General features: G+C 52.5%; 1 protein-coding gene across 1 annotated transcript in view; it reads right to left on the reverse strand.

Moving 5' to 3' along the window:
• The window catches only part of LOC130265937 (olfactory receptor 14A16-like), a gene marked incomplete at its 5' end in the record, with an annotated part of 25441 nt that extends 13415 nt beyond the window's left edge, over positions 1–12026 (reverse strand). Inside the window, one exon of the mRNA XM_056515278.1 lies at positions 11520–12026. Coding sequence (XP_056371253.1) covers positions 11520–12026 — 507 coding nt within the window. The remainder of the gene's footprint in view (positions 1–11519) is intronic.
• Between the last annotated feature and the right edge of the window lie 215 nt (positions 12027–12241).

Below are 12241 nucleotides of genomic sequence, written 5' to 3' on the forward strand. Positions count from 1 at the left end.
TGAGATACAAAGCTTGCATGAACATTGAGCAGCAACTGCTTAAAACACCTGGAACATCTGTCTGCATTCCAAAGAGGGTTAAAGGTGAGAATGGCACCAGCAGCTTCCATCTGCAGATCTCTTGCAAGAGATCCAGGGAAAGGACAGGGACAGAGAATTCAGCTGAAAGACTCCGAGAATTCTGCTTACAGATATCAGATCTGGTCACACTGTCCCTTGTAGAAAGGTGACATCATTCCAGGCAGTCTGTACTGAGCATGTGGTTCCTGAGTGGGGTTTCTTTTGGTGTTGGTTTCACGTGCTTTTGGGGAGGGGCGGATTCACCTGAGGGCAAGCTCCATGAGACTGGGGAGTGGGAGGGGCTCTCCTGTCACTGGGAGCTTCCCTTGTGAGCTGCTGGCACCAATCAGAGAGATGATTTGGTGATACACAGCTCAGGAAAACAATGAAAAGTTATTTCGTTTTCACAAATCATAGTGGATCTGGTTGGCTGTCTCTCTTTCGGTTCCCAGCCTTTGGAAGTGCCGTGGCCTCCGGGCGGGACGCTGGCCCCCGGTCCGACTCCGGGCAAAACGGGTGGCCCAGGCCGGCACCGGCTCTGCAGGAAGTCCCTGGCTTGGGGGCCCCCTGGCTCCGCACGGCCCTGGCCGCATGGCCCCAGCACCGGCCACATGGTCCTGTGTTGCCTGGCGACCTGGTCCAAGTCCAGCACCGTGGCCCTATCCCAGAGTCACTCGGTCCATCAGCTCCAGGACACCAATGTGGTGGACAGCAAATGGCGTTTATTGAGGTGTTACAAGGGTCTTTATAGCCTAGGTAGTAGGGTCATTTCCTCTAGCTCACGTCCGGCTGTGAGCTCTGGTCCGGAGCAGAGAGTCTATGAGAGGGAGAGGGTTTTCTATCTGCCCGTACATCCTGATTTCTTCTGCACGCATATCCCTAACTCTCCACAGTTTCCCCCTCCCTCATGACTAGTAAAAATCATATAAAATTATAAAGTGTAGACATTACAAAATTTTGTGGATTAGTAAAGTTAGTATAAAATTGTAAACGTGTTAGTAACAGGTACACTTTATAGCATTTGTCGGCGGTCAACAAACCCAATGTTAACAGTTTCTAAATGCTTTTTAACGAATAGTACTAATTTATTCAATATGCAGGGCCCAAAAATTAGTGTTAGTAAGATTATAGTGAGTGGACCTATTAGGGTAGAAATTAGGGTGGCGAGCCATGGGGACCGGTTGAACCAGGATTCAAACCAGCCTTGTTGAGCTTCTCTGTCCATTTTTCTGAGGTTTACTCAGTCTCTCAGTTCGGCCATGGAGTCTCTAACGACTCCAGTGTGGTCTGCATAAAAGCAGCATTCCTCTTTCAAGGCGGCACACAGGCCTCCTCGCTGCATGAGCAGAAGGTCCAGTCCTCACCTGTTTTGGAGGACGACTTCTGAGAGTGAGGAAAGGGATTTTTCCAGGGAAGAAATGGATTTCTCAATCCTCTGCAAGTCCTTGTCTACTGTCATCTGCAGTTGGGCCAGGCCTTGATGTTGTTTTGAGAGGGCTGAGATGCCTGTGGCAGCACCGGTAGCTCCTAAACTGAGGAGCATTGCGATGGTGATGCCTGTTATTACTTCTCGCTTGTGGAGTCGGCCTGGTTCCTCAAGCAGGCGGTACACTTCTTCTTCCTGGTGATACTGGACTCCGGGGACAATTAAAACTTGGACACAAAAGGTTAACACGCTTAGGAATGGGTTGGAGAGGGTGGGTTTGGCTAGGAGATTGGATGGGGAGGAGGTAGATTTTGGCATTTGTGTTTTGTGTCTGGAGCTATGGTTAGCTGTGATCTCTTTTTTTGAGTTTACTTAGTGTAAGAGCATGCCATTACACTGGTTATTGCAGTGCAAACTGCTGCTTGAATGGGAGCGAGGTATTCTTCCTTTGCTACATGTCTGATCATGGCTGCGGTATTAGACCCAGGTGGCAGTGATCTTAGAATGTCTTTGGTGGCTGAATTGCACTGCTGGCATAAGCAGTCTTCTAACACAGGTCCCTTTGCTTCTGAGGGCAGTGTAGAGCAGTTTAATGCTGCCTGGAGGCGGTCCACAAACTGAGTGAAGCTTTCACTCTCGCTCTGCTTGATAGTGGACCATGGTGATGGTCTGGCTATTGCTTTAGAGGCAGTACGGATGGCTTCTCGGGCAGCACGAGTGGTTGTCATGACCTCATGGGCTCGCAGGCCCTCTGCCTGTGCTTGTGGGGTAATCATAGCTGGATCTCTGCCCATCAGCCTCTGTATGCTCGAGCCATGCAAAGGATGGTTTTCCCCAGTTACTAGGGTTAGCTGCTTTGCACAATTGTCCTCCCAATCTTGCTTAAAAATGATCATCCCCGCCCCATTAAAGATTAATCTGCAAGTCTGTTTGATATCAAAGGGGAGCATATTATCGCCTCCAAAAATGCTATCAATTAGTGTAGAAACCATGGCAGAATTAAGCCCTTTGTCAGCGACTGCCTTAACGATTGCCTGCACATCTTTTGGATTTACTGGTGAATATGTTCTCTGGTTTCTTTCTGCACCCCCCACTCTGACCGGAATACCAACTTGGCAGACGGATCCCACTCCGCGCATGCTATTTTTAACTTATGCCAGTCTGTAAGGGGGGTTCGATTTGTGTCTGATGTCCCCCTCACCCATGCCAGAGGGTTATAGCTAGTGGTATTATATTTTGCAGCTCCCTTCTTATGAAAGCTGCAAGCGACGTCGGGTTCCTCTTCCGACCATTCCTCTGACCAGCTGTCCCAGCTCTGGTCAGAGTCAGAGCCGGTCGACTGGCTAGACGTTTCCGGGCTACTCAGCCTTTTTCTCGGGCTCCGCCCACGCCCCATCCCCCGGGGGCCGGGCCGTTCCCTCCCCCTGGGATCCCCCCGCCTCCTGCTGGGGGAGGTTCTTGCCCTATAAGGACCTGATTTAAAATGAGCTCTGTGACTGGTCTCACGCTCCATCTCGGGGGCTGTCCCTCCTTCCTACTCATCTGCACTTGTGCTGTTCAGCAAGCCTCTGATGTCCGCCCCTCGCGTCAGCGCCCCTCCCCTACCATGTGGCTTGGTGCCATTTTTAAACTCATATGGTGGAGGTAACTTTTTATCTGCTGCCGCGAGTTATTATATATTATATTATATATTATAACAGCACTCTGTGCCTCCTCCATCAGCCCCTGCCACAAAGCCCGTACGCTTTCCCCCCCTCCGGTGGCGGTGAGTCCGAACTGGGGGGGTGCAGAGGGGGTTCCGGGGTCCATATGTCCACGCGGTCAGCTGGGTCTGCAGTTTAGGTAGCCGCCCCTATCCCCAGCTCCGGCGTGGCTAATAAACAAGTTTGCGAGGCTTTCCAGGTTTCCTGCTCTTGCCGGGCAGCCCGCAAAGCCTAAGATAACTTGGCCCCACGATTTAATGGGTTTCGCTGAGCCGAGGACATGGTGTCCTCAGCTAGGGCAGTAATGCATTTATCCCATATCTCCGGAGGGAGAATTTCTACCAGGTTTTCTATAGCCCCCAGCTTAATCAATCTCAGCACTGCGGGAATAAAATCCCGAAGCTTACAATCAATACTCCACTGCATGTGGATCTCACGACCTTCGTGACAGTGTCCATGCTCCTCGTGGGTCCAGGGACGTCTTCCTCGCTGTTCAAACCCAGCAGAACAGCCGCAGGCACTTTGTCAGGCGAACCCCGATTCCCGACGTTTCCTGGGTTTCGGCACCAGTTTGTTGCAGGCGATCTGGTCCAAGTCCAGCACCGTGGCCCTAACCCAGGGTCGCTCGGTCCATCAGCTCCAGGACACCAATGTGGTGGACAGCAAAATGGCGTTTATTGAGGGGTTGCAAGGGTCTTTTAGCCTAGGTAGTAGGGGTCATTTCCTCTAGCTCACGTCCGGCTGTGAGCTCTGGTCCGGAGCAGAGAGTCTATGAGGGGGAGGGGGTTTCCTATCTATCCGTACATCTCGATTTCTTCCGCACGCTTTTCCCTAACTCTCCACATGAACTGATGAGTACATTGTGACTGATAGGGAAGATGCCTTTTCAGGAAATTTGATGAATGATGGTATGGGTGTTAATATCTTTGAAATGGGTCTTAATGTCTCTATTAACTTAAAGCAGCAGGATTATCACCGAGCCCAGACAGCTTGGCTCATGAAACAAGTGGGTCTCCATGAGTTTGAGTTTATGAACTTCGGGGTAAAATGCCAGGTTCAAGAGGGGAAGATGTGGCAGGCATTTTGGGAAGGCTGTACATTCCTAGTAGTTTGGCCAGTGCGGGAAACGTAGAGGGCCAGGAGCTAAGGATAAAAGGAGGCTGCACCCTCCAGAACCTCGAGAGAGAAAAGCCCATGGGCATGTGTCCTGGTGGGCTCTTTCCCTTTATTCAAATAAAGTTCAGACTCCTCTGTCCCCTTTATGGACACTGGATTTTCATAGTGTGATTTTCTGTGCATGACACAGTGGAATGTCACAGAACCAAGGAGCCATTATGACACATCAAGGACTCATTGGAACATTGTTGACAGTACAGAACCTCATGGTGCCAAGGGGCCATGGTGACAGTGGATCCAAGGGAAACCATGGAAACACTCAGGAATCTCATGGAATCAAGGAGACCATTGTGACACTCTGGTGCCTCAGGGAATCAGTGGGACCCTTGTGAAACTCAGAACCCTTATGGAACCAAGGGTCAGTGATGAAGCTGTGGGGCCATAGAACCAAGGAGCCATTGTGACACAGTGGGGCCGCACAGAGCCCGGGGCCATGGTGACACTGCAGGACCTTATGGAAGCAAGGGGCCATTGTGACACTACAGAAGCAGGGAGAATATTATTGCAAGGACAATACTGTGACACTACAGGGACTCACGGAATCAAGGACAACATTGTGACACTGTGGGCCCCATGGAACCAAGGGAACACTGAACAGGTCTGACTGGCTGGGCCTCCCAGGGGCCACCTGACAGGTCTGGCTGACCTTGGCATGTCAAGGGCTGATGCCCATCTGCCCCTGAAGCACTAGGGCTCTGTGTTTTCCTTCCTGCGGAAAAGAACTGTCCTTCTTCTCCCGGTGTCCATGGCCAAAATTGGGATTCCTCCTCCTCCAAATTTCCTCATATGCAAAGATTGTTCCCAGATGAAATCTGCCAGGACAGGCAGATCTGCCTGGCTTGGCCTCCCAATGGCCACTTTTCATCTGCCTTTGGAACACTGGGACCATGTGCTTTTCTTTCCTGTGGAAATAAAGCACCTTTCATGTCCAAGCACCCATGGCCAAATTTGGGAATCCACCTCCAGAATTCCCTATATTCGATGATAGCTCCCAGACAAAAATTGCCATGACTGACAAGAGTGTTTGGCCTTGGCTTCCTCAGGTCAGGCTCTCTGTGTTTGAACCACGGGTACTCTGTGCTTTCCTAATGAAGAGAACTCTTCTTCCATTCCAGATACCCACAACCAAAATCGAGATTCCAATTCCAAAGATCCCCATGTCCAAGGACAGCCCCCAGATGAAAGCATTCAGGAGAGATAGGATCTGGCTGGCTTGGCCATGGGTGGCCACCTCTCATCTTGTTCCAAAACACTTTGGCTTCACACTTTTATTTCTTATTGAAAAAAACCATCCACCTTGACCACGCACCCATGGCCAAAATTGGGATTCCACCTCCAAAACTCTGTACATGCAAGGATAACTCCCAGGTGAAAGCTGCCAGGACAGACAGGTCTGGCTGCTCTTGGCCTCTTGATGGTGCCTCTCACCTGCTTTTGAAACACTGGGGCTCAGTGCTTTCCTTCCTATGGAAAAGAACCATTGTTTTCCTCAAGGCGTCCGTGGTCAAAATTGAGACTCAGCCCCCAAAATTCTGCTTATCCAAGGATTTCTCATTATGAAAGCAGCCAAGACAAACAGGTCTGTTTGGCTTGGTCTCCCAGGAGTTACCTGTCTCCTCTTCTGACTTTGAAACACTTGGACTCTGTGCTTTCCCTCCTATAAAAAGAACCATCCTTTTTATCTAAGCAGAAATGGCTGGATGTGGGATTCCACCTCCAAAATTTCCTGTATGCAAGTATTACTTTCAAATAAAAGCTGCCGGGGCAGAAAGGTCTGGCTGGCCTTGGCCTCTGATGACCACCTTTCACCTGCCCCTGGTAGTCCTTGCTTTCCTTCCTATGGAAAAGAACCGTCCTTTTCTTCCAGATGTCCACGTCTGAAATAAATATTCCAGCTCAAAAATTCAGTGTATCCAAGGATAGCTCGCAGAAAAAAACTGCCACTGCCATCTAATCTGGCTGTGCTTGTCCTCTAGTGACTGCCCCTCATGTGCTGAGGAAACACTGGGTCTGGGTTGTTTCCTTCCTATGGAGACCATTGTGACATTTTGGGGCATCCTGAAATGAAGGGGCTATTGTGACACTGTGGGGACACTGTGTATCCAAGGGGCCATTGTGACACTGTGGGGACACTGTGTATCCAAGGGGCCATTGTGACACTGTTGGGTGATATGGCACCAGGGGCATCACTGTGGCACTGCAGGGTCGCATGGTCCCAAGGGGCCAGTGTGAAGCAGCAGGGCTTTGTGGAACCAAGAGCCCATTGCTGCATTGCAGGGCCTCGTGCAGCCAAAGGGCCGTTGTGATCCTGCAGAGCACCGTGGATCCATGGAGAGCATTGTGGCACTGCAAGGCCCCATGGAATCAGGGAGACCATTGTGACACTGTGGGGCCCACGAAGCCAAAAGCCCACTGTGACCCTGCAGGGCCTCATCGAAGCAAGGGGCCATTGTGTCTCTGCAGAAGCAAGGAGAACATTGTGACACTACAGGGCCTCATGGAATCAAGGTGGTCTGGCTGGTTTGGCCTCCCGGGGGCCACCTGACAGGTCTGGCTGACCTTGGCATGTCGAGGTCTGCCTCTCATCAGGCCCTGGAGAACTGGGACCCTGTGCTTTCCTTCCTATGGAAAAGAACCATCCATGTTTCCAGAAGCCCATGCCCAAAATTGATATTCCTGTAAAAAATTCCCTGTATGCAAGATTCTTCCAGCCAAAGCTATCAGGACAGAGAGCTCTGGCTGGTCTTGGCCTCTGGTGGTTACCTCATATCTCAAAGGAAGTCCTGAGGAAAGTACTTGAACAATTTTCACTACTGCAACATTATTGAGTCTCTTGTCATCTGCAAAATGCTCTTCTGATCATATGTGTCTTTTTTTTCTCATGTATTATAAAGGAAAAAAAAAAAATCAGTTAAATAATAATATTTTTATCACTCTACCAGTGTTATCTCATACAAAACACTTCCTCTACATATGGATGCAGATCACCTGTATGAGCAAACACACTAAAGAATCCAGCAGTTATTTGTCTCAGCTCCCATCTGTCACATCTCCTCTGGAGCTGGAAGTGCAGCCGTGGTGCCCACAGCAGCCCTGGGGCTCTGTGCCCCATGGCCTCCCTGCTGGGCAGCCTCTGCCAGCTCCTGCACAGACCGTGGCACCTGTGGGCTGCACTGACAGCCCTGCCCCGGGCTCTGCCGGGCTCTGGGCCAGCAGAGAGGCCGGGCAGGGCTGGCCATGGCCGGGAACAGGCCCTGAGCCCCGCAGGAGGATGGAGCTGGGCCACAGCCAAACTCAGCCCAGGGAAAACCTGGGCTCAGCAGCCACGACTGGCAATGTCTGGGGACAGAGGCTGGCGGTGACAAATGTCCTGGGCCCCCTCCCTGCTCTGTGCATGCCACCAAGGGCACAGAGCAGCCTCCTCTCTGGGCCACTTGCCTGTTTCCAATGCCTTCCCCAGGCGCTGCCCTGCCCCACAAGGCCTGGGCTGAGTCCTGCCCCAGCACGCTCAGCCAGGCTGAGATGGACACTGCTGCTTTCTCTGCAGGCTCTCTCAGGCCAGCCCAGCTCCCTGCAAGCTGTGCCAGCTGCCCTGAGCTCTGTGCAGCACCAAGGGCCTCTCCCCAGCACAGCCCAGCCGGCTCTGGCCCCACAGCTCTGCTCAGGGCAGGGGGCTCTGGGCAGTGGCCCCACGGCCTCAGCGCCTGGCAAGGGCACAGCAGCAGCTGCAGCTCAGAGAGGACTCAGCCCCAGCCATGGGCAAGGTGCTTGGCCAAGGCAAAAGGAGGCTCCCTGTGTGCCCTGCTCCCCTCTCCCTGAGCTCCTGAGAGCTCTGCAGCCCCTGCTGCCATCCCATCTGCCCAGGCCAGCACAACAGCCCCGGCCTTGGGGCCCTGCAGAGCTGCTCCTGCTCCAGGCCCAGGGCCCATCCCAGAGCTGGGGCAGCCACAAAGCTGTGCCCATTTCTGTTCATTGCTGCTCTGATGAGGATGGATCCTCAGCAACTTGGATGTTGCTGGTGAATTTTACTTTTCTGAAAGCCTCTTCTTTCTTGAGCTCTTCAGTTCAGAAATTCAGTGACAAGGACTCATAAACATTTGTTCAAAACACCCACACAAGAAAAGCCCCTGGGAATAATTTAAGTTTTCAATTCTTCTGTGGTTAATTAGACAGATTCCAGAAGTGTATTCAAAGTAAATATACTATATTGGAAACAACTCAGAGGGGGACAGTTTTGTGTGGTTTTCTTTTTCTTGTTCCTGATTGATATCAGCAATGTCAAACAGATATTGACCCCCACACCTTGCAGTCTGAATAGGTATGAAAATCAAGACCCTTCATGGCTGACAGTCAATCAGACTTTGTCCCCAACCCCTCCCCACCATATCCCTCATCCCACCCCTGGAACTCCTATGGATCAGGAATGTTCTGGCCAGCAGGACCAGGGCAGTGATTCTTCCCCTGTGCTCAGCACTGGTTGGGCAGCACCTTGAGTGCTGTGTCCATTTCTGGGCCCCCCAGTTTAGGAAGGACATGGAGGGGCTGGAGCACGTCCAGAGAAGGGCAACAAGGGTGGTGAGGGATCTGGAACACAAGTTCCATGAGGAGAAGCTGAGGGAGCTGGGGTTGTTTATCCTGGAGAAGAGGAGGCTCAGGGAGACCTCATCAATCTCTACAGCTCCCTGACAGGAGGGTGCAGCCAGGGGAGGGTCAGACTCTTTTCCCAGAGAACAGTGACAGGACAAGGAGGGGCAGCTTCAAAGCTGCAGCACTGAATGTTTAGGCTGTACATTAGGAAATATTCTTCACAAAGAGTGTGATTGGGCATTGGAATGGGCTGCCCAGAGAAGTGGGTGAGTCACTGTCCCTGGAAGTGTTTCAGCATAGACTGGATGTGGCACTGAGTGCCATGGTCTGGGTGACAAGGTGATGTTAGGCCACAAGTTGGACTCGATGCTCTCAAAGGTCTTTTCTAGCCTGGGTGATTCTGTGATGATTGTGACACTGCAGGGCTCTGGGGAAGTAAGGGGCCATTGTGACACTGTGGGGCCTCGTGGAACTGAGAGGACCAGAGTGACACTGTGTATGACATGGCATCACAGAGCCAACGGGCCACTGTGAAACTGTGGGGCTACATGGAAGCCAGGAGTCCATTGTGATAGCCTGGGTCCTGCTGGAACCACAGAGGCCACTGTGATACTGCAGGGCCTTGTGGAACCAAGGGACCATTGTGCCACTGCAGAACCAAGGAGAGCCTTGTGAGAGCCTGGGGCCGAAAGGAATCAAGGGGCCATTGTTGCACTGCAAGGACAGTTGGAAGTCCCCAATTTAGGAAGAACATGGAGGGTCTGGAGCATATCCAGAGAAGGGCAAAAAGGCTGGCGAGAATTATGGAAAACAAGTCTTGGGAGGAGTGGCTGAGGGAGCTGGAGTTGTTTATCGTGGATAAGAGGAGGCTCATGGAGACAAGGTGGTGTCAGGGCACAGGTTGGACTTGCTGATCTCCAAGGCCTTTTCCATCCTGGCTGATTCTGTGATTCTCTGAAACCACCCCTGGAGCAGTTTCAGGATGAGCCCTAGGCCTCCTGTTCAGAAGGTCCAGCAGCCCAGGTCCCTCAGCTTCTCCCCACAGCCCCAAAGCCCATCCTGTCAGTCCTGCAGAGCCTCTCCAGCCCCTCCTCAGTGCCCAGAACAGGGAGCCCCACACCCAGACACAGCAGCCCAGATGTGCCCCCCTGGCCTGTGGTGCCTCTGGCAAGGGAGCAGCACGAGGCACTGCAGGACCCTGCAGACAATTCCTGCAGCACTTGTAGGATGATCCTGCTCTCCAAGGGACATTCCCATGGTGCCAGCTCAGGAACTGAACTGGAGAGTGGGGCCAGAGAAGAAAGGGAAAATAGGGATGAGGTGTTTGCAGGGAAGGGGAAAATGATGGGCAAGAGGAAGATACCTGGATGAGGAAAGAGGAGAGAAAGCAAAGGCGAAGCAAAGGGAATTCTCAGGGCAGTTTGGGTTGGCTGCCAGACAGCCCTGGCTCTGAGCAACATCATCTGCAGTTTGACAGTAAACTCACAGCTCATGGGAACAAACTTTCTGGCTGAATTCAGTGGTCACAACAAACCTGAGTGGTTTCCCTCCCATCCCCCAGCCCTTGCTGGCCCCAGGGGCTGATGGCATTTGTGCTCACTCAGCTCCATCTCCCCACAGCAGCACCATGGGGGTGCTGACACCTGCTCTGTGCAGTGCAAACAGGGGCTCCTGAGCCAGTGCTGCCGTGTCTGTGCCTGCAAGGATGCGGCACCTGTGTGAGCTGGGGGAGAGGCCAGGGCTGCAGAGGGGGGATGTTGTTGGCAGGTGCATGAGGACGCTCTGTGACGCTGCCCTGGGCTGTCCAGCACAGTGGGGATGGATCAGCCCCTGCTCTGCTGCTCCTTGCCAGGGTCTCCCCCTTGCAGGGACCTTGCAGAGCACCAGCCATGCTGTTTGCCCCAGCCTGCCCACGGCCAGCCTGGGGCTGCTCACGGGGGTTTTCTCTGCTCAGCATTGGCCTGGCCAAGTGTTGTGGAGAGAGACTGGCCAAGGAGCCTGGAGCCCCCAGGCCCTGCCCTGAGGTGTCAGCGCTGCCCCAGCAGTGCCCATGGCCTGTCCCTGCTGCAGCCCCTGCACTGCCACCCCCAGAGCTGTGCCCGGCCTCGAGAGCACTCAGGCCCTGCAGCAACACGAGGGGCAGGAGGGCAGCGGGCAGTGGCACGGAGCAGCACTGGCAACACCAAATGCTGCTGCTGCTGGGCAGAGCTGCTGTGCCAGCACTGATCTGCCCCAGCTCTGCACACAGACATTGCTGCTGCAACTCCAGAGAAGGGAACAAAAGGGGGATCTCTTGTGAAAATGTTAGTGGGAGATCCTTAAGTTCATTGAAAGGCACTGAGAGCACAGCTCTTTACTGACACAGACTGCATGCCACAAAAAGTTTGACAAATGTAAAATGAGAAAGGGCACAAACAATGGCATTTCCTAATGGACAATACAAAAAAAAATAAACCAGGTGAAACATAAGAGCAAAACAACAAACCACCCACCAGAGACAATCAATGATGGCTTTCATACAAGCTCATATAGAAAAATATTTTTTTTATTTTGTTCATTTGCAGAACACTGCAGCCTTGATTCCTCAGGCTGTGCATGAGGGGGTTCAGGGCTGGAGGCATCACTGAGTACAGAACTGACAGGAACAGATCCAGGGACGGGGAGGAGGTGGAGGGGGGCTTCAGGTAGGCAAATGTGCCAGTGCTGAAGAACAGGGAGACCACAGCCAGGTGAGGGAGGCAGGTGGAAAAGGCTTTGTGCCATCCCTGCTCAGAGGGGATCCTCGGCACAACCCTGAAGATCTGCACATAGGAGAAAACAATGAACACAAAACAGCTAAAAAAAAGAAAAGCACTAACCACAAGAAACCTAACTTCCCTGAGGTAGAAGTTTGAGCAGGAGAGCTTGAGGATCTGTGAGACCTCACAGAAGAACTGGCCCAGGGCATTGCCCTTGCACAATGGCAGGGAAAATGTATTGGCTGTGTGCAGCAGAGCAGTGAGAAAGCCACTGGCCCAGGCAGCTGCTGCCATGTGGGCACAAGCTTTGCTGCCCAGGAGGGTCCCATAGTGCAGGGGTTTGCAGATGGACACGTAGCGGTCGTAGCACATCACGGTCAGGAGGGAAAACTCTGCTGAAATGAAAAAAGCAAAAGTCAATAGTTGTGCAGCACATCCTGAGTAGGAGATGTTCCTGGTGTCCCAGAGGAATTGTGCATGGCTTTGGGGACAGTGGTGCAGATGCAGCCCAGGTCAGTGAGGGCCAGGTTGAGCAGGAAGAACATGGGGGT

The sequence above is a fragment of the Oenanthe melanoleuca genome, unplaced genomic scaffold, assembly GCF_029582105.1.
Source record: "Oenanthe melanoleuca isolate GR-GAL-2019-014 unplaced genomic scaffold, OMel1.0 S001, whole genome shotgun sequence".
Lineage (NCBI taxonomy): Eukaryota > Metazoa > Chordata > Aves > Passeriformes > Muscicapidae > Oenanthe > Oenanthe melanoleuca.